The 23,900-nt window shown below is 37.4% G+C and overlaps 1 protein-coding gene and 1 long non-coding RNA gene across 5 annotated transcripts in view; one reads left to right on the plus strand and one right to left on the minus strand.

The window, feature by feature from the left end:
- Nucleotides 1-314: 314 nt before the first annotated feature.
- LOC125658015 (polyamine-transporting ATPase 13A3-like) overlaps nucleotides 315-23,900 on the minus strand; it is a 49,160-nt gene continuing 25,574 nt past the window's right edge. For all 4 annotated transcript variants that reach the window (XM_056147268.1, XM_056147270.1, XM_056147265.1 and 1 more), the window contains 19 exons: nucleotides 20,884-21,060; nucleotides 20,434-20,579; nucleotides 19,185-19,385; nucleotides 18,845-18,906; nucleotides 17,957-18,107; nucleotides 17,321-17,437; nucleotides 15,704-15,860; nucleotides 15,490-15,610; nucleotides 13,914-14,038; nucleotides 11,759-11,928; nucleotides 10,831-10,947; nucleotides 10,488-10,567; nucleotides 10,149-10,301; nucleotides 9,932-10,028; nucleotides 9,588-9,660; nucleotides 8,014-8,164; nucleotides 7,119-7,264; nucleotides 6,506-6,678; nucleotides 315-1,120 (listed from right to left, as the gene is read on the minus strand). In XM_056147268.1, the coding sequence (XP_056003243.1) occupies nucleotides 659-1,120; nucleotides 6,506-6,678; nucleotides 7,119-7,264; nucleotides 8,014-8,164; nucleotides 9,588-9,660; nucleotides 9,932-10,028; nucleotides 10,149-10,301; nucleotides 10,488-10,567; nucleotides 10,831-10,947; nucleotides 11,759-11,928; nucleotides 13,914-14,038; nucleotides 15,490-15,610; nucleotides 15,704-15,860; nucleotides 17,321-17,437; nucleotides 17,957-18,107; nucleotides 18,845-18,906; nucleotides 19,185-19,385; nucleotides 20,434-20,579; nucleotides 20,884-21,060 (2,879 nt within the window). In that variant the 3' untranslated portion in view covers nucleotides 315-658. The remainder of the gene's footprint in view (nucleotides 1,121-6,505; nucleotides 6,679-7,118; nucleotides 7,265-8,013; nucleotides 8,165-9,587; nucleotides 9,661-9,931; nucleotides 10,029-10,148; nucleotides 10,302-10,487; nucleotides 10,568-10,830; nucleotides 10,948-11,758; nucleotides 11,929-13,913; nucleotides 14,039-15,489; nucleotides 15,611-15,703; nucleotides 15,861-17,320; nucleotides 17,438-17,956; nucleotides 18,108-18,844; nucleotides 18,907-19,184; nucleotides 19,386-20,433; nucleotides 20,580-20,883; nucleotides 21,061-23,900) is intronic.
- Nucleotides 19,358-20,997, plus strand: LOC125658030 (uncharacterized). The gene is made up of 3 exons (XR_007363564.2): nucleotides 19,358-19,563; nucleotides 20,396-20,496; nucleotides 20,860-20,997. It is a non-coding gene; the product is annotated as an uncharacterized LOC125658030 (long non-coding RNA).

Consider the following 23,900-nt stretch of genomic DNA (forward strand, 5'->3'; position numbering starts at 1 on the left):
CTGCGACGCAATACACCGTGGTATACTGGTGTGAAGTATTGCAGTTCATACCCTCTTGTATTTTCAAAAATGAAGTTTATTTCTTATATTTTCATTCTACTTTCATTTCTGTCAGAATTCCCAGTCATCAAAATATGCGTACTGTATTTATCAAGTTTTATACACACATTGTTCACGTCTGCATCACATTCATGAGGAAATGGCTATATGATCACAATTGGTAAAGATATCAAAGACAAAAACATTGGATATATATATATAATTATATATATATATATTTAAAAAATATGAAAAGAAAACACAGAAATCCTCCGTAAAGCTTTAGCGCTTTCATTACATCTTCAGAAGCTTTATATATACATATATACATGTATTGCATTGCCTAGTTAGAAATTTGAAAGTGACTTTGTAAAAATTATTTGATAAAATATATATGCAAGTTTATGTCTGTACTAAATACAGTCAAGTAAACAAATCATATACAGATCAACTATATGATACAATTATAGATCTACTATATGATGAAAATTATATGACAAAATTGTATAAATCTATTCACTAAAATTATATTGATCTACTATCCTAAAATTATATCAAAGTACTATATGAAAATGTCTAAAAGTTACAATTCAAAGGGATTTAAGCTGTTGACTAACGGTCACTTATTTGTGGCACTAGTGTTGGTCACTTCTTCCTCCAAATCGAGGTCAGGAAACATGTCCACTCCTTCCAGACTTGGAGAGACCGCTTTAATTAATTGTGATTCATCGTCATTGTCTATGTAAATGTCATCGCTGACATTAGACGCCTCTCTAGTAAACACAGGTCCTCTTTGTGATGTCTCTATCTCCAGTGATCGCAGTGATCGGATACTCTGAGTCTCGCTGGCCGAGTCCAGCAAGCTGCTTAACAGGCTACTCTGGTCAAAATCTCGAACCTGCTGACTGTCCAGTCTTTCAAAGGCTTGGGCCAGAGTTTCTTCCGAGGACACATTTGGCCAGGACTTGTCTTTAATGATGTCTTCTTCTAATATTTCGTACTGATACTTGGAGTTGGAGAAAAGGTCTTCTATCCAGCACTGTACACGTTCTTGCACAAAATAACTTTCAATGATGAATGTCTGCAATTAAATGAAATTGAAAATTAAAATTCATAAAACCAAAAAAAATATTAAGAACATCATAAGAATACTTTTGTGATTTAGTGACCTTAAAAGTAGGTCCTGTGTCACAGTAGGCATAAGCATGTTAACTTATTACTACCGCCTCGAGTGCCACACATACTGTAGATTCCTATATATATCCAAGGAATTTAAAATATTGCGTATTATCGCGAGAAACATCTTGCGATTTGACATCTAAGAGTCATTTCGCGATATCAAGTACATGTGTAAAATAAGGAATTTACAGTACAGCAAAAGCAGCACTTTATCTACAGCTTGTGATGTGTTTATTTGAATGAAACATAAATCAACATACAAACAAACAAAACAAAAATCTCAGCTAGTGTGAAAATAAGCATTTTGAATATCTACTCAACTGGGTACAAGATTGCACCTATTTTACCCTTCCATTTTTATAACCTGAGTATAAATACAAGTAACATTTACAGCAACATCATTCTGCAGGTCAAAATGAATATAGAATGACTAAATTACTAACAAAAAACACCATCATGCATGTATTTACCAAATAATTTACAGAAGTCCGCGTGGAATTTATAGTACAGGTACCTTAGAGTACAATCCATGACATAGCTCCCACAAAGCATGCTCCAGGAATAAGATCTCCTAGAACACAATCCAGTACAAAGCTCTAACAAAGCAATCTCAAGGAAATACTAGTAGCTCTCTTATAAAACACTCCAGTATACAGCTTCCAACAAGAGGTACTTATGCTCATTAAGAATATCCTCTGCTTACCCCAATCTCCCAAAGGGTGTTGTTAATAGGTATAGATTACCTCTTTCCTGAGTGTAAAAAAGAAAGGGCATGACAAAACCTTGGGTAGTCTCTTCTCTAGGGAGAAATGGATAAGAGATGAAACCATATTACTACTTCGATGTCCAGTGCACTTGACCTTTGACCTTTTGACCCCAAATTCGATAGGGAACATCCTCGTCCCATGGGTAGTTCATATGTATGACAGTAGGTGGAAAGGATAACGCTTTAGAGCCTGGAAACCATTGTGTCTACAGATGGACGGACAGACAGACAGACAAACGGACAACCTGATTCCAGTACACCCTCCCACAATTTTGTTGCAGGGGTATAAAAATCATAATCCAGAACATTATAGCTCTCTTAGAACACACTCCAGGAGATAGCTCTCTTATGACAAAACTCCTACAGAACACACTCCTACAAAACACATTCCTACAGAACACACTCCTACACAACACACTCCTACAGAACACACTCCTACACAACACACTCCTACAGAACACACACACCTACACAACACACTCCTACAGAACACACTCCTACAGAACACTCTACTACACAACACACCCCTACAGAACACACTCCTACAGAACACACTACTACAGAACACACTCCTACAGAACACACACACCTACACAACACACTCCTACAGAACACACTCCTACAGAACACACTCCTACAAAACACACTCCTACAGAACACACTCCTACACAACACACTCCTACAGAACACACTCCTACAGAACACACTCCTACACAACACACTCCTACACAACACACTCCTACACAACACACTCATACAGAACAAACACACCTACACAACACACACCTACACAACACACTCCTACACAACACACTCCTACAGAACACACTCCTACACAACACACTCCTACAGAACACACTCCTACACAACACACTCCTAAAGAACACACTCCTACAGTACACACCCCTACAGAACAAACTCCTACAGAACACACTCCTACAGAACACACACCTACAGAACACACTACAGAACACACTCCTACAGAACACACTCCTACAGAACACACTCCTACACAACACACTCCTACACAACACACTCCTACACAACACACTCCTACAGAACACACTCCTACACAACAAACTCCTACAGAACACTCTTACAGAACAGACTCCTACACAACACACTCCTACAGAACACACTCCTACAAAACAAACTCCTACAGAACACACTACATAACACACTCCTACAGAACACACTCCTACACAACACACTCCTACAGAACACTCCTACATAACACACTCCTACAGAACACACTCCTACAGAACACACTCCAGAACACATTCCTACAGAACACTCTTACAGAACACATTCCTACACAACACACTCCTACAGAACACACTCCTACAGAACACATTCCTACACAACACACTCCTACACAATACACTCCTACAGGACACATTCCTATAGAACACATTCCTACACAACACACTCCTACACAACACACTCCTACAGAACACACTCCTACAGAACACTCCTACATAACACACTCCTACACAACACACTCCTACAGAACCCACTACAGAACCCACTCCTACAGAACACACTCCTACAGAACAAACTCCAGAACACATTCCTACAGAACACACTCCTACAGAACACTCTTACAGAACACATTCCTACACAACACACTCCTACAGAACACACTCCTACATAACACATTCCTATAGAACACATTCCTACACAACACACTCCTACACAATACACTCCTACAGGACACATTCCTATAGAACACATTCCTACACAACACACTCCTACAGAACACACTCCTACAGAACACACTCCTACAGAACACACTCCTACACAACACACTCCTACACAACACATTCCTACAGAACACACTCCTACACAACAAACTCCTACAGAACAGACTCCTACACAACACACTCCTACACAACAAACTCCTACAGAACAAACTCCTACAGAACACTCTTACAGAACAGACTCCTACACAACACACTCCTACAGAACACACTCCTACAAAACAAACTCCTACAGAACACACTACATAACACACTCCTACAGAAAACACTCCTAAAGAACACACTCCTACAGAACACTCCTACACAACACACTCCTACACAACACACTCCTACAGAACACACTCCTACAGAACACACACCTACAGAACACACACCTACAGAACACACTCCTACAGAACACACTCCTACAGAACACACTCCTACAGAACACACTCCTACACAACACACTCCTACACAACAAACTCCTACAGAACACTCTTACAGAACAGACTCCTACACAACACACTCCTACAGAACACACTCCTACACAACAAACTCCTACAGAACACACTACATAACACACTCCTACAGAACACACTCCTACACAACACACTCCTACAGAACACTCCTACATAACACACTCCTACACAACACACTCCTACAGAACACACTCCTACAGAACACACTCCTACACAACACACTCCTACAGAACACACTCCTACAGAACACACTCCTACAGAACACACTCCAGAACACATTCCTACAGAACACTCTTACAGAACACATTCCTACACAACACACTCCTACAGAACACACTCCTACAGAACACATTCCTACACAACACACTCCTACACAATACACTCCTACAGGACACATTCCTATAGAACACATTCCTACACAACACACTCCTACACAACACACTCCTACAGAACACACTCCTACAGAACACTCCTACATAACACACTCCTACACAACACACTCCTACAGAACCCACTACAGAACCCACTCCTACAGAACACACTCCTACAGAACAAACTCCAGAACACATTCCTACAGAACACACTCCTACAGAACACTCTTACAGAACACATTCCTACACAACACACTCCTACAGAACACACTCCTACATAACACATTCCTATAGAACACATTCCTACACAACACACTCCTACACAATACACTCCTACAGGACACATTCCTATAGAACACATTCCTACACAACACACTCCTACAGAACACACTCCTACAGAACACACTCCTACAGAACACACTCATACACAACACACCCCTACACAACACACCCCTACACAACACACTCCTACACAACACACTCCTACACAACACACTCCTACACAACACACTCCTACAGAACACACTCCTACACAACACACTCCTACACAACACATTCCTACAGAACACACTCCTACACAACAAACTCCTACAGAACACTCTTACAGAACAGACTCCTACACAACACACTCCTACACAACAAACTCCTACAGAACAAACTCCTACAGAACACTCTTACAGAACAGACTCCTACACAACACACTCCTACAGAACACACTCCTACAAAACAAACTCCTACAGAACACACTACATAACACACTCCTACAGAAAACACTCCTACAGAACACACTCCTACAGAACACTCCTACAGAACACACTCCTACACAACACACTCCTACAGAACACACTCCTACAGAACACACTCCTACAGAACACACTCCAGAACACATTCCTACAGAACACACTCCTACAGAACACTCTTACAGAACACATTCCTACAGAACACACTCCTACAGAACACACTCCTACAGAACACATTCCTACACAACACACTCCTACACAATACACTCCTACAGGACACATTCCTATAGAACACATTCCTACACAACACACTCCTACACAACACACTCCTACAGAACCCACTCCTACAGAACACTCCTACAGAACACACTCCTACACAACACACTCCTACAGAACCCACTACAGAACACACTCCTACAGAACACACTCCTACAGAACAAACTCCAGAACACATTCCTACAGAACACACTCCTACAGAACACTCTTACAGAACACATTCCTACACAACACACTCCTACAGAACACACTCCTACAGAACACATTCCTATAGAACACATTCCTACACAACACACTCCTACACAATACACTCCTACAGGACACATTCCTATAGAACACATTCCTACACAACACACTTCTACAGAACACACTCCTACAGAACACACTCCTACACAACACACCCCTACACAACACACCCCTACACAACACACTCCTACACAACACACTCCTACAGAACACACTCATACACAACACACCCCTACAGAACACACTCCTACACAACACACTCCTACAGGACACATTCCTACAGGACACATTCCTACAGGACACATTCCTACACAACACACTCCTACACAACACACCCCTACACAACACACCCCTACAGAACACACTCCTACAGAACACACTCCTACACAACACACTCCTACAGGACACATTCCTACACAACACACTCCTACACAACACACTCCTACACAACACATTCCTACACAACACACTCATACAGAACACACTCATACACAACACACTCCTACAGAACACACTCCTACACAACACACTCCTACAGAACACACTCATACACAACACACCCCTACAGAACACACTCCTACAGGACACATTCCTGCAGAACACTCTACAGAACACACTCCGATAGAACATGTCTGATATATCATGAGTGCATGTTGTAGGCCTAAGTTACCTCTAAAAAGTAATCCAAAAAGAAGTTGATGACTGCAATTCCAAGGTATACACATCTGTAGGGGATTGAAGGAGCTGGCTTCATTTCAAAGAATTCTGCTACTTCATCGGTTGGGTAGATGTTCAGCCACACGGTCATGGCAATGCATACAAACAAGTTAGCCAAAAAAAAATCTGAAAAAGAAAAGTCGATATTCATCATTCTGACAATAAAAGAGAGAATGTGATAATATATGAAATTTAATGAAAATTTTACCATTAGTACATGCAGTGATAGTAAGTTGGCAAATTTGCCAACCTTAAACAATTTCAGAGTATGTGATTTGTTTGCTAAAAGTGGATTTGACTTTTCTAATGTTTATAAGGATTAAGAAATTCCAGAAATTGAGAAAAGGGCATGAAAGGGGAAGGAGGGGGGGGGATATGATGATTTTGCAGATTAAAGAATAAAGATCCTATGATGAATTCAAGTTAGCTTAAAGTCTTGATGGAGGTGAGGGATTTCTGAATGATATTACAAAAAGATGACTTTAAAATGTGTTTCCATTTAAGGCTAGCACTTTGTAAAAGATAGCTCTCATTTCAAACTGATTATAACTTTCTTACAGACTTACAGTTTGTGAATATGGTTTTTCGATAAGGCCTTCCTTTGGAAAACACAATTGCCAGTGTGATGTATTGATACATCGAGATGACGTAAACTGCCATGTTCTCGTAACTTGTGTAGTCATCGTCCTCATTAATCTTATAGGGAACAAACCTGTCAATCAAACAAGATTACTGAAGGTCATTCCAAACCGTATTATTCATTTTGGGACCAAGGAAGGGAAAACTAGCTATAGATTTATAGCTCTCTGGGAAAATATTGGGACAGACATTTTCCCAGAGATCTACAGCTACCCTAAAACTTGCTTTGAAATTAAACAGGAAACTATGTCCTACTGCACAAAGTTTGTAACATTTTCCTATTGAAGGTAAAAACATTGGAAATGTAAATATATATCATATCCACCAACTCAACAACAAATTTACACAAACAGAATCTGTAGTTTCAAATTACGGATAAAATCAGGGCCGAATTATGTTTGTGACCCTAGTTCTTTTTGCAAACATTGCAGAATTATATGAAAATAATTGCCTTGTAAATAAAAACAAATCTGCAGAACTTTTCCCCAGATTCTGAAGATGGAAGAAAAGTATTAATGATGCACAACTACACTGCTTAACACCTATGGAAGACTGGCTTAAAAATCATATAAAGAATATTCCTCCATTTTAAGTTTAGTTAATATACTAAGGTATGTATAGTGACAGTAAAACACTCATAGTGTACCTCCTGCTCCAGCGTAAAACAGTTCTTTATAACCAAACCTTGTTGTATACAATATTATTTTTGTTATTCTTCTCTCATAAAGGAATAACTATCACTTCGTAATAAGCATAAATTCATTATAAACGTGTTTGTTATAAGTGTGTTTTACTATATGTGTAATGGAGGTTGAGTAATACCATGGCTGGTCCTGGACATTGAAATAACAGAAGACCTGAGCTGCAGTCTGTATTCCCATATGGAGTAGAATGGATAAGACGGGAGCGACACTGAAGAGACTAACCAGGGGCGGGTCCTTGGACAAACTGTCGTACGCGTTAGTGTATCCAACTGTAATCAAACAAAACTTCATTACAAGGGTGCAGCCTGGAATAGCATGATGAAGCATGTAAAACACAACATAGACAATGTGCAAGTCAAAAATCAAAATACTTCATTATACACAAATCATGATTCTTTCTATCTTACAAGTACAGTAAAACACACTTACAGTGAACAAGATTATAATGAATTCATGCTTGCAGCGAAGTTATTTTCATTCCTTGTGGTTTTACAACATATTTTGAACTTAAAAGTGATAATGAATTATGTTTATATTCAATCAAAGTTGACTTCATTATAAGTGGGTTTTACTGTATCATATTTTGCTGTTGGGGAAGAGGCCAATTTATCTGCAGTTCAGATGAGATTTTTTCACTGCTGTGCTTACCGCAATTCACCTTTGAATTAGAACGCTTTATCCAATATAGTATTGCGTTGTGTGACGACACAATTGAATGAGATGATTGAACAGTTTGAATGACATGTTTGGTGTAATACAATAAGAGTTTTCATTGGCCGATTACAGTCTGCCCACTTTCTCAAGCGGATTCAGCTGATCAGATAAGATGGACGGACTAGAAAATTACTAGGCCTAGCATGCTTACATGGTATAGTTTAATTGTGTGTGACTTACATGTGAGTGTACTCGGGTGTAGTTTAATTGTGTGTGACTTACATGTGAGTGTACTCGGGTGTAGTTTAATTGTGTGTGACTTACATGTGAGTGTACTCGGGTATAGTTTAATTGTGTGTGACTTACATGTGAGTGTACTCGGGTGCAGTTTAATTGTGTGTGACTTACACGTGAGTGTACTCGGGTATAGTTTAATTGTGTGTGACTTACATGTGAGTGTACTTGAGTGTAGTTTAATTGTGTGTGACTTACATGTGAGTGTACTTGGGTATAGTTTAATTGTGTGTGACTTACATGTCAGTGTATTCGGGTGTAGTTTAATTGTGTGTGACTTACATGTGAGTGTACTCGGGTGTAGTTTAATTGTGTGTGACTTACACGTGAGTGTACTCGGGTGTAGTTTAATTGTGTGTGACTTACACGTGAGTGTACTCGGGTGTAGTTTAATTGTGTGTGACTTACATGTGAGTGTACTCAGATATAGTTTAATTGTGTGTGACTTACATGTGAGTGTACTTGGGTGTAGTTTAATTGTGTGTGACTTACACGTGAGTGTACTCGGGTATAGTTTAATTGTGTGTGACTTACATGTGAGTGTACTTGGGTATAGTTTAATTGTGTGTGACTTACATGTCAGTGTATTCGGGTGTAGTTTAATTGTGTGTGACTTACATGTCAGTGTACTCGGGTGTAGTTTAATTGTGTGTGACTTACACGTGAGTGTACTCGGGTGTAGTTTAATTGTGTGTGACTTACACGTGAGTGTACTCGGGTGTAGTTTAATTGTGTGTGACTTACATGTGACACTGAGCGATGTCAACAGGAACAAATCTATGTATAGGAACTCGAAGTCTGTCAGGTTGGCAAATATCTGTCAAAATCACAAACAATTATAATATCGCTACTGCTAGACATCATACGGAAAATAAAATAAAACGTTTCAAAGATGTTTTCTCTAAGACATATTCCTCTTTTTCAATATTCATGATTAAAAAAAAAATTGGCAAGAGATGAATAAGTTTTAACTAAAATTCATTGTATATTCTTTCAAAACTTATCAAATATTCAAGTATAACTTAAAGAATCACAAACTATATAGATTAATTTCAACCAACAAAACAAGCAAAACATTGTAAACTGACCCAATAGAGAATTAAGACGGTGACAAATTGAGTCAAACTGTAGCAGGCCATGTACTTAAAAATTCCGAACGAAGTCACCAGAGCTCCTCGGCCTTGTCTACAAGAGAGACCCATCATTCAGTGCGGTATACTATTTGTACACTAGAGAAAATCTCACAGTGGATATATCCATAGTTCAATCAATAGTTGACAACTAACAGATGGATGCAGAATTTACCTGATAAGTGTTGGGACACATTCAATGTTGGGTTGTTTTGACGTAAATGGAGATGCCACAGAAGCCTCTGCCTCGGACAGTGAAATTCCAGCGTGTGCCGTCTTGAGGGCCCCACAGTCATTAGCCCCATCCCCACACATCCCGACAAAGTACCTAGGACAGAGAGGTGACAGGTGACAATTAAACTGTGACACAGACCAGAGTCTCTTTGTAATCGTTATTTCCCATTCATGAAATAAATTAATGGGAACATACACGTGTAACACACTTCAATGACTGATTTTCTTGTTCTGAATATCTCCGATTTTCACATAAACAAAATTGTAACAGATGATTTACCCTAACTCCTGCAGAACTTCTATTAATTGTGATTTCTGGTCAGGTGACATTCTAGCGAACACCGTCCCTCGTACACAGATCTAGAAAGGAAATTTCTGCAGCGTATTTGATACAATGGTGTTTCATCATAACCTACATTATCAACAAGATGTATTTGTGAGACATATTATGCTCCTGGGTGTGTCTGTGTTCATGCATGCAATTTGCTTCAATGACCTTGACCTTCACAAGTCCATCACTTTGATTTTTCATCATAAATTAACATGCTATATATACCACAAAGCAGGTGTTTCTGAGTTTATATGTTTGAAACTTTTAAGAATTCAGTCTATCTATGACATACCTTCTGCAGTATCAGGGGGAAATGTTTTCTGATGATGGCCCATGTCTTTCCATCCATAGCAAAGTGGTAGTAGGAATCTGTATGGAAATCAAAGGGCATGCTAATTTTCGTCTCTTTCTGTAATGGAAACAAGATGTGTTTGTGAAACACTGATGCCACTGGATTACAACAAAGTGGAACTGTAAGACATTGTATCCCTCTTTTTGAAAATTTCCAAAACTAGGTCAATGGTCAATATTACGCTCACAAGGTCAACAAATCTGGTATCGTTGAAAAGGTTTTCTCACAAAAAAATGCACATGCTTAATATAAAAACAGTACCTCTTACAATTTGGAAGATATGGCTTATATTCAAATTTCTATAAGCAGGTTAAATGTAAAGGTCACCAGGTCAAGGATTTTGTCAATGGAAAGGAATGCACATACAAAAATTGAAAGGTCTACCTCTTATGGTGTAAAAGATATAACCAAGGTTAAAGTTGTTTGAAAATTTCCAAAAACTAGGTCAAAGGTCAAGGTCACAATGTCAACACCTAGTATCATTGGAAAGTCATCTCACAAAGAATTCAGATGCTAAACATAAAAGCAGTACCTCTTACGATTGAAAGATATGGCTTATACTTGAATTTTTTAAAAGTAGGTCAAAAGTCAATGTTAAGTTACCAAGTCAAAAAGTTTGGTGTCAGTGGAAAGGTTCTTGACACAAGAAATACACATACGAAATATGAAAGCTCTACCTCTTATAGTGTAAAAGATATGACCAAGGTCAGAGTTTTTTACCACACAGACAGACAGGCCAAAAACTAAATGCCCCTGAATCTTTTATTACAGGGGCATAAAAAAAACACATGATACATACACATATCAACTTAATAAAGATATGGTTTGTGTACATTTTAACCTACTAACAAAATGTTACATAACTCACAGTAGATTTGTCATGGCCATGGTCGTCCGGATCTTCCGTATACATGTACTCCAGCCACGGGTCCTTCTTACCAGGAGTTCCGGGAAAGGCCTGGACTAGGATGATCCTCTGATTTTCGCCGACCATCCCACATTCCCGAGCCACACTCAGAGCTGTTAACATGTTGTCTCCTGAAACAGAAACAACTTTCACAATTCCCTCCTCTCCAATCAACAATGATAATTTCCTTCTTTAAACAAGAGGCCCAAGGGCCACATCGCTCACCTGAGTCACCTTGGCTCATATTTAAAAATTTTCCCTATATATTTGTGTGCAAAACTTTGATCCCCCCTTGTGACCCCATCCTACCCCTGGGGGGGCCATGATTTTAACAAACTGAAATTTGTAATATGTCGGAAAGCTTTCATGTAAATCTCAGCTTTTCTGGCTCCGTGGTTCTTGAGAAGAAGATTTTTAAAGATTTATCCTTTATATTATGTAAAACTTTGATCCCCTATTGTGGCCCCATCCAACCCCCGGGGGGGCATGATTTGAACAAACTTGAATCTGCATTATGTCAGGAAGCTTTCATGTAAATTTCAGCTTTTCTGGCTCAGTGGTTCTTGAGAAGAAGATTTTTAAATGACCCCACCATATTTTTGCATTTTTGTAATTATCTCCCCTTTGAAAGGGACATGGCCCTTCATTTGAACAAACTTGAAAGCCCTTTACCCAAGGATGCTTTGTGGCAAGTTTGGTTGAAATTGGCCCAGCGGTTCTTGAGAGGAAGTTGAAAATGTGATAAGTTTATGACGACGACAGACAACGGACAAATTTTGATCAGAAAAGCTCACTTGAACCTTTGGCTCAGGTGAGCTAAAAACATTTCCTGACCAATCTGAGCATGGTAAAACATGCTTACAGTAAAGTGATTCTCATTCCCTGTAGTTTTAAATCATATCATAAACTTACTGAATATAACATTAAAATTGTTTGTCCCCAGCACTTCACTATAAGTGTGTTTTACTGTAATTGTTTGTCCCCAGCACTTCACTATAAGTGTGTTTTACTGTAATTGTTCGTCCCCAGCACTTCATTATAAGTGTGTTTTACTGTAATTGTTTGTCCCCAGCACTTCACTATAAGTGTGTTTTACTGTAATTGTTTGTCCCCAGCACTTCACTATAAGTATGTTTTACTGTAATTGTTTGTCCCCAGCACTTCACTATAAGCGTTTTTTGCTGTAATTGTTTGTCCCCCAGCACTTTACTATAAGCGTGTTTTACTGTAATTGTTTGTCCCCCAGCACTTTACTATAAGCGTGTTTTACTGTAATTGTTTGTCCCCCAGCTCTTCACTATAAGTGTGTTTTACTGTAATTGTTTGTCCCCAGCACTTCACTATAAGCATGTTTTACTGTAATTGTTTGTCCCCAGCACTTCACTATAAGCGTGTTTTGCTGTAATTGTTTGTCCCCCAGCACTTTACTATAAGCGTGTTTTACTGTAATTGTTTGTCCCCAGCACTTCACTATAAGCGTGATTTGCTGTAATTGTTTGTCCCCCAGCACTTTACTATAAGCGTGTTTTACTGTAATTGTTTGTCCCCAGCACTTCACTATAAGTGTGTTTTACTGTAATTGTTTGTCCCCAGTACTTCACTATAAGTGTGTTTTACTGTATATGACACTAAAATCAAACATTCCTATTAATGTTTCAAAGAGCACAAAAATCCAGTATCAGTTGTAAGTCAGTTAATGTAGAAGTCACATCAGTTATAAGTCAGTTAATGTAGAAGTCACATCAGTTATAAGTCAGTTAAAGTAGAAGTCACATCAGTTATAAGTCAGTTAATGTAGAAGTCACATCAGTTGTAAGTCAGTTAATGTAGAAGTCACATCAGTTGTAAGTCAGTTAATGTAGAAGTCACATCAGTTGTAAGTCAGTTAATGTAGAAGTCACATCAGCTGTAAGTCAGTTAATGTAGAAGTCACATCAGTTGTAAGTCAGTTAATGTAGAAGTCACATCAGTTATAAGTCAGTTAATGTAGAAGTCACATCAGTTGTAAGTCAGTTAATGTCCTCTTTTATTACAATGTGAATGCTTTTAGGTAAAATTATACCCCATGTTCAGCAGCCTGACAGTATATAAAACAAGAAATGCTAACATAGCACACCTGTTACCATGACAGTCCTGATGTTGGCGTCCAGAAGCTTGTGAATGATGGGAGTAGTTTCTGGTTTCAGCCTGTTCTCCATCACCAAGAATCCAAGGAAAGTCAGGTTCCTCTCTACTTGCTCTCTGAGTAGCCAATAAAAAAAAATGTCTTTAATACTAACATTTGATGACGTTAGTGCTGGAACAGTGAACTTTACTCACAACATGTTAGTAAAGATTGTGAATAAATGTGATTGTGACCACCATTAAAGACCTCTTATCTTGTAAAGATATTCATTCTCATTCTGATGCAACTTGCAGTATTTCACTTGATATTGACCACTAAACAGTTGCATGATGGTATAGTCATAAAATATGTTCCAAAATATTTACATTAGACATTTTGTTCATAGCTCAATCTTTTATAACCTTATGATTTAAATCTTTTCATCTCGTTCATGCAACTGCCTAAAACCGCAGTGCAGATGCAGTTTATACAGCAGTCTCATTAGTATGAGAAAAAAATCACCTGTGTGGAACAAATTAGTTATCTTTGAAATTACATTTTTTATTTTCCAACAAGATACTTAAACTTCTATGAAAAAATATAGCTTAAAGGTCTGATAATGCCCCTGGATTGGTCTGATAACACCCCCTGGATTGATGTGGTAACACCTCCTGGATTGATGTGAAAATGCCCCCTGGATTGATGTGATAACACCCCCTGGATTGATGTGATAATGCCCCCTGGATTGATGTGATAACACCCCCTGGATTGATGTGATAATGCCCCCTGGATTGATGTGATAACACCCCCTGGATTGATGTGATAACAACCCCTGGATTGATGTGATAACACCCCCTGGATTGATGTGATAATGCCCCCTGGATTGATGTGATAACCCCTGGATTGATGTGATAACACCCCCTGGATTGATGTGATAACACCCCCTGGATTGATGTGATAATGCCCCCTGGATTGGTGTGATAATAACCCCTGGATTGATGTGATAATGCCCCCTGGATTGGTGTGATAACACCCCCTGGATTGGTCTGATAACACCCCCTGGATTGATGTGATAATAACCCCTGGATTGGTCTGATAACACCCCCTGGATTGATGTGATAATGCCCCCTGGATTGGTGTGATAATACCCCCTGGATTGATGTGATAACACCCCCTGGATTGATGTGATAATGCCCCTGGATTGATGTGATAATGCCCCCTGGATTGGTGTGATAACACCCCCTGGATTGATGTGATAACGCCCCCTGGATTGATGTGATAACACCCCCTGGATTGGTCAGATAATGCCCCCTGGATTGATGTGATAATGCCCCCTGGATTGATGTGATAATAACCCCTGGATTGATGTGATAATGCCCCCTGGATTGGTGTGATAACACCCCCTGGATTGATGTGATAATGCCCCCTGGATTGATGTGATAACACCCCCTGGATTGGTCAGATAATGCCCCCTGGATTGATGTGATAATGCCCCCTGGATTGGTGTGATAATAACCCCTGGATTGGTCTGATAATGCCCCCTGGATTGGTCTGATAATGGCCCTTGAATTGATTCAGCAATACTTGCCTTTGGATCCTCTGTATTTTTGTGTACTTTAGTTTTGTTGGAAAAGATCTATAAGCAAGGGCAATAACTCTGTACCCATGTTTGGTGTAATTTATAAGAACCTCATGGAAATTGCTTGGGACTGAAATAAAAGTTGCAGAAAGAGTACGTATTACAATACAGATCAATTAAAGAGAAGAGAACTTCACGCAGAATTTATAGAAAAGGTCTTTACCGGTCTCTGGTTTAGAAAGAGAGGCAATCATCTCTGGAGCTCCTTTAGTGAAGAGTTCAAAGTTGGGAGCTCCGAGTTTTCTTGTGATGACAGACATCCGTTGTAGGCTGGAGGTAAACGTGAATTGTCTCATGATGGCTATTTCATCATGCATTGGCTGGGAAATAAAAACATCAAAACAAATGTGAACAGTCTCATGATGGCTATCTCATCATGCATTGGCTAGGAAATAAAAACATCAAAACATATACTTATATGTATGGAGCGCCAAATTAACATAAACTCAAATAATTGAAGATATCTTCAATTATTTGAAGATATCATCAATTCATTTGATGCGTGCAACAATTTAATTAAAGATCTCTTCAAATAATTAATGATATCTTCAATTCTGAATTATTGCGCGCATTAATTGAATTGATGATAACATTAATTCTTCAGCTGAATTGTTGCGCGCTTTAATTGAATTAATGATCTCTTCCAAATGAATTAATGATATCAACAATTGAATTGATGCGTGCTACAATTCAATTGAAGAGAGCAATAATTGATATAATGCGCGCATTAAATCAATTGATGAGAGCAATAATTGAATTGATGTGCGCATTAATTCATTTGATGAGAGCAATAATTGATTTAATGCGCGCATTAATTCAATCATTGCTCTCTTCAATTGAATTAATGATATCTTTAATTCATTTGAAGAGAGCAATAATTCTTTTAGAGAGAGCAACTATATAATTAAAGATATCTTCAATTCAACATATCCAGAATTGAATTAATGATCTCTTTAATTGAATTGTTGCTTTCTTTAAAAGAATTGATGCGCGCATTAATTCCTTATACAAAAGCATTGTAAATGATTTAAAGATATCTTCAATTGAATTAAAGAGATCATCAAATTATTTATACCGAGCTCTAAATTAATTATTGCGAGCAATAATTCTACTAAATTGATGCTCTCATCAAATGAATTGAAGAGAGCAATAATTAAATTAATGCACGCATCAAATCTATCATTGCTCTCATTAATTCAATTAATGCACGCATCAATTGAATTGAAGAGAGCAATAATTGAATTAATGCACACATTAAATCAATTATTGCTCTCATTAATTCAATTGATGAGAGCAATAATTGAATTGAAGTGCACATTAATTCAATTGATGAGAGCAATAATTGATTTAATGCGCGCATTAATTCAATTAAAGAGGGCAATAATTGAGATATCTTCAATTATTTGAGTTTATGTTAAATTGGCGCTCCATATATATGCACTAAGATATAGGTGATGTACAGCTGTATTGGTAGAATGTCACACAAAATTTATCCCTTTCTCTGAAAAATTAAATTTGCATATTGTGACCTTTCATGACTGCATCATATTAATTTTCCAATTTTAAGTCACAGTATGAAAATTTAAATGACCTGGTACTGAAAAAACCAATTCAACCACTCAAAACAGACTTTAGATTATTGAGGGAATATGCTCTCTTGAATTTGATAATTGAGCTAGAAGACTATTATCAGGTCATCAGCCTCTCTATCAGATCTTCAGCCTCTCTATCAAATCTTCAGCCTCTCTATCAGATCATCAGCCACTCTATCAGTTCTGACCTTGAACTCTTCATCGAACAGCTCCTTGTTGCTGGATCTGGATCCTTTTGGTCTGACTATGGTAGGGACAATCATGTCATATCTACTGGTCTCTTCCTCTCCAGGTTCCTCCAATTCCTGTAACAACCGTTCAAATACAGATACAGTCAAACAACCTACAGGGACATTCAAACTAGTTTTATTATCGTTAAATCTTAATTCAATACATCCTCATCTTCATTAGCCAGGAATTGGAGAGAAGAGGGGTGGAACATAAACCCTTGCTTAGTGAAAATCCCAAAGTTGACACACCGTGTTCTAGTTTGGATAAAATGCTCTATCTGCAATGTCTCGATCCACCCAGAAAACTGTGACCAGATGAGCTAGTTAGCCATCAGATCACTCTCATCCTCTTCATGACCATGAAAACCAGAATAAGCACCATCCCTAATTGTGAGCCTTGTGGCTCCAGAAGGATTTCATTCACAAATCAATCAAGCTTGTAATTTTATTCAATTTACTTGTCTTCATATACAGAATTTTTTAAAACTCTTTTAATTATAAGCAAATATCTTCAAGAGATACACATGTATATACATGTACAATGTGTATATATACATGACATATCTTTTTGTGGTGACTCTGTTGTTTACATACCCAATTTGTGGCATCAAACATAATAAGATCTAGTGGGTCGCCACTGAGCACTCCATCAATGATGGTCAGAGAGTGACAGGCGGTCATGACATGCAGTAGGTGGGCCTGGTCATGTGGGAGGGCCTTGATGTCGTGAAGCTCCTCAGTAAACCTGTATAACATCAAGGGGAATTCATAAATAATGTGCTACAACAATTCCAATAGCATCTCTATTAGGCTGATAATGGAAATTTTTAAATAGAATTTTGGTAAAACTTTACTTTAAATATCTATTACTTAAATTTTGGAAAATCAGTGGCAGTACTTGAAGTTGAGAAATATAGTCCATATTCAAACTGCACATCATGATTTTTATTTTGATTAAAACTTTATCCTAATACCGATGCATGCTGACATCTGAGATTCAAGTTTCAGCATACATCTGCTGAATTATCCTTCATTATCTTAACAATAAGTATGGTAAAAAATCAGCATTAATTCTAAAACCTAAGAACATGTTTACTACTTGAAAATTTTACTTAGCAAATTAAGAATTGAGTCCAAAATGTGGAGGTAAATACTCTTAGTATGGAAAAATAATCTGGAGTTCTGAATACTCTCCAAAACTTAGAATAAAGCAGAGATGACTCAGCAATATGGGGAAGATGAGGGAGGCATCATTTCTTTTCACATTGCAAATATATTGGGGATAGGGAGTGTGTGTTAAGGTACGTTCAAAGAGCTGTTGATATGCAAATCAATTAGTGACGGAACTTTATGTCAATAATGCTAGTCAGTAATTTTTAATTCTCTGGTTTATTTTCTGACAATTTTCCTTGCCTAAACTTAGTGGTTTATTCCAAATACACTGTATATTTAAAAGGGTAAAAATGAAAATGTAAACCCTACAAGCCATCTTGTACTCCAACAATACTCTGCATGTTGAGGCCATCCTCTGTCAAAGTGCCCGTCTGTAATAAAACACGATACTGACATGATTCTTAAAAGATAACCACAGACTGAATTTGTATTAGGATGGTTCAGAAAAACGTGTTTATTATGAACTCACACTTATCATGAAGTATTATTTATTTCCCTACAAGGGGAAAGTAGCAAATATTTTATTGGATATAACAAAGTTTAGTTATAAAGAACTATGTCTAATAAATAGGTTGATATACTGAAGTTGCCACATATTATGTTGGTTGTCAAGTAAAATTAAGAAACTTCTAGTTACGTATTATCTTACCTTATCAAAGCAAACAGCATTGATGGTTCCACTGACATTAATACTTCGAGGACTGATGCAGTAAATCTGACTTTTCTTCAGACGTCTCTGAGCAAATACAATCCCAATGGTCAGAGCAGCTGGCAGAGCGGGCGGCACGGCTATCGTGATCAAGTCCATGGAACGAAGGAAAATATCTGCAAATGCCTCAGACTCTTGCACCTGAAATATTGTCAAGACTTTTTGTATTCCAACTTAAGGTTCACTGTCCCTCTGAAAAGGATGATAACTCTTCATATGGATCCATGGCAGTAATTCCTTCCTATGCATGTGACAAAAGAGAGTTGGGCAAACACGGACCCCTGGACACACTAGAGGTGGGATCGGGTGCCTAGGAGGAGTAAGCATCCCCTGTGACATTGCACATTAAGTTAAGCACTGTTGAATGAGGCACGATACACATTTGTGACATTGCACATTAAGTCAAGCAGTGTTGAATGAGGCACGATACACATTTGTGACATTGCACATTAAGTCAAGCAGTGTTGAATGAGGCACGATACACATTTGTGACATTGCACATTAAGTCAAGCACTGTTGAATGAGGCACGATACACATTTGTGACATTGCACATTAAGTTAAGCACTGTTGAACGAGGCACGATACACATTTGTGACATTGCACATTAAGTCAAACACTGTCGAACGAGGCACAATACATATTTGTGACATTGCACATTAAGTCAAGCACTGTCGAACGATGCCTGATACTCTTTTTCCCGATTAGAGTGACCTACCCCTGAATTCAAAATTATTCTGTGCTCTTTATCTACTAACGATGACTAAATGTATGCATTGATGGTCAAGAAGTATGGGTGTTGTTTGATTAATTGTGCTAATGTGTGTTTCATATATGCCATTGATCTTTTCAAAATTCATATTTTTCTGTAAATGAACAATGGCGCCATACTTTTATTTAAGTGGTTCTTTATGGTATGAATGGAACGTCAGCCATTTTGTTTTGTAATAGACCTCCTTAATTCAGTGTATATTAATGGACAGAATCACAATAACATTAAAGAGTTCCATGACAGGGACCAATATCACATTGTGGTCACAGATTATAAAAAATAACATGCAAATAGACTATATTCACATTTTCTTAATTCTAATGTATAAAAGTAATATATTAACTGATCAGATTAAAATCTTCTATTCCACTCGTCATTTAGATCTATATGGAGGTGCGGCCCCATGTTTGACTACATACCATCAATACTACTGTGTAAATGAATCCGACCCCTGCAATGGCTGCCAGTATGCCGACAAATATGTATGTGTCCCTATTGAATTTAAAGTCCACAGGTTTTGGGAACATGATGGAACGCACCAGTTCTCCTTTTGCTGTTGAAAATCCTTTAATAAAAAAAAAAGAAAGAAATACATCTGTCATGATATCACTAAATCTTAAATGAAAGCTAACAGTTCCAGATAATTACTTTATATCAATACAATAAAACACTCTCACAGCATACAGTTATAAATAGGTGTTATAGACGGCTAGTCCACCATCCTGTACCACAGCATACTGTTAACTCACTGGATATAACAAATTACTTATAACATATATCAAAACTATTTGTCCTTCCCACTTTGCTATAAACATGTCTTACTGTAATTGAATTATGTTGATCAGAAAGACAAGCTTGTCGAGCTTTACCTGTCCGCAGAACCACAGCCTTAACATGCTGGGAGCCATAAAACCTGGTCTGTAAGATGTGTGTGCCACAAAACAGAACGTGTTTCGCGTGATCCTTCAGGTTGAACAAGATATCCTCCTGTGACTTGGACATTTTAGGGTTGGGTAATGGAGTTTTAGTCACTGGTACACTTTCTCCTGTAATCAAAATTCGAATTTTACAAGTACGCGGTCTACTCTTCTCACATTAAAGTCCCTTATATTGAACTATCTGTTATACTAAAGTTGCTTATATTAAATTGAACTATCTGTAATATTGAAGTCGCTTATATTGAACTATCTGTTATATTGAAGTTCATGCTTATATTGAACTATCTATTATATTGAAGTCACTTATATTGAACTATCTGTTATAATGAAGTCGCTTGTATTGAACTATCTGTTATATTGAAGTAATTTATATTGAACTATCTGTTATATTGAAGTCACTTATATTGAACTATCTGTTATATTGAAGTCATTTATTTTGAACTATCTGTTATAATGAAGTCACTTGTATTGAACTATCTGTAATATTGAAGTCGCTTGTATTGAAATTATCTGTTATAATGAAGTCATGCACTTATATTGAACTATCTGTTATATTGAAGTCACTTATATTGAAGTCACTTATATTGAACTATCTGTTATATTGAAGTCACTTATATTGAACTATCTGTTATATTGAAGTCACTTATATTAGCAACAACCACGCTCGCTAGGTGGCGCGTCATGTTCTATTTTTATTTCTACAGGAAAAGTGGGACGAGGTTACACCCTATTTTTTACGGGCTAGTATGGATAAACCTAGAGCCTACGAATGATGCGAAGTTGATCGTTCGGATCTAAAATAGCTATATTTAGCGTATCTCACGTGATTAGGCAGATTCCAGAAAATCCCTTTGAGATTGAAGCGATTAAGTAGAGCGAGTATATGTAAACATTTACTTAACGGTGAAATACGCAACAAAGAGTGACATATTAATACATTTTATGCATGAATAAATTATACTGAGGTCAAACATGGACGATAATTGCCCGTGTTCATATAGTATTTGATTAATTTAGATATCCAAGGAAAGATAACTCCCATTATTAACGTACTCACAACAAACCGGTGGTATACAATAATACAATGTTTCTGAATGATGAGTGAATCTTTATTTTCATCAGAATCTTTTCCATCACACTCGCAGACCAGGTCCCCATACCCCTACCAGTGTCAAACTGTGACTGATAGCAGTGCGGTATTTAATTTGATATAGTCTAGAGGAAATTCGAAATATGGTAGTGACATTTCTTCCTCACTGAATTAGCTGGATTTTTAACGTTTAAAGAAAAGTGGGGTATGGACTGGGGGGTTAAAAATGCTATTTGCCAAATTTTCAACAATATTAATTACAAGGCAAGGCAAAAGGGGTCATTAGCTACAGATGATGCAATTTTCACTTGCAAGTTGCACTGCCACTAGTTACACTTAATTAGTGACTTACTTACAGAGAAATAAAGTAACTTACAAATATTTTATTTATTTATTTATCTATCATTTCATTTCATTTTTTTTAATATCATGGTTTGTAGAAGAATCATCGCAATAAAGGGACATTAATTATTAGTGTTACAAAAAAATCTGATCATGCAGTTTTTAAATTTCTGAATTTTGAAAAAATAAATAAATAATAGATTCTGATACCACTCAGCCCCCCCACCCCCCGACTGGCCAGAGAGTTCTGCTTCTGTCAGTTCTGATGCAACTAGCTCAGCCCCCAGACTGGCCAGAGAGTCCACTGTTTCGGTAAATTCTGATAATGATGCAACTCAGCCCCCCCCCCCCCCCCCCCCCCCCCCCCCCCCGGACAGCTCTACCAGAAGTTCTCGGAAAAGACTTGCTGATGTTTAATAAATCAGTTTTCCTATTAATTTTACTTTTGCTCCTGTTCATCAGTTCATTAGGCTATGGCCCAATCTGATTAAATTTAAGATCGTTGATCCGCTCCGTGTTCCACTTCCTTTCCTGTATCTGTGAAGTCCAGAGGTGAGATATATTCTTTCCAAAACAACTAAGAATGTTCATGGAACAATTTAGTATTAATTGTTTTCCATTTATGTTGTATGCCTTATTTCAAGAAATAACTTTCAGATCACTTTTTAATGTGAAATGGAACATTTTCAATTTTTGACAACCTGACGGTAGGGGTGTTTAAGACACTATACCTCATTTTCTGTAAGGAAGTGGAGTAAAAAGAATTCAGAATTGGATTCAGCATACCCAAAATTGGTAATTACACCTGCTTTTTATTGTTTTGGATAATGGTGTTTCAAGAAATAAAGTTGGGTCACTTTTTGATGCGAAATGAAACATTTTCTGTTTTTGGCAACCTGACGGTAGGGGTGTTTAAGACACTATACCTCATTTTCTATAAGAAATTGGAGTAAAAGGAATCCAGATTTGAAATCAGCATACTCAAAATTGGTAATTACACCTGATTTTTATTGTTTTGGGTAATTTTTAAAAAATGGGTGGTGGTTGCTACTTATATTGAACTATCTGTTATAATGAAGTCACTTATATTGAACTATCTGTTATATTGAAGTCACTTATATTGAAGTCACTTATATTGAAGTCACTTATATTGAACTATCTGTTATATTGAAGTCACTTATATTGAACTATCTGTTATAATGAAGTCACTTATATTGAACTATCTGTTATAATGAAGTCACTTATATTGAACTATCTGTAATATTGAAGTCACTTGTATTGAACTATCTGTAACACTGAAGTGAAAATAAATCCACAGTAACATTATTCATAATGTTCAGCATCAGTTATATTCAATTTTGGATATGATGAACAATTCAAGTTGATCCCCTGAATTTCAATATATCCTGAGTATGTATATGCAGATGAGTATATTGTATACATTCGACTGAAAAATCACAAATATAAAATCTAATGCAGTTTAATAGTGATCCATGAGGTATTAGAATTAGACCAT

The sequence above is a fragment of the Ostrea edulis genome, chromosome 1 (assembly GCF_947568905.1).
Source record: "Ostrea edulis chromosome 1, xbOstEdul1.1, whole genome shotgun sequence".
NCBI classification, from domain to species: Eukaryota; Metazoa; Mollusca; class Bivalvia; order Ostreida; family Ostreidae; genus Ostrea; species Ostrea edulis.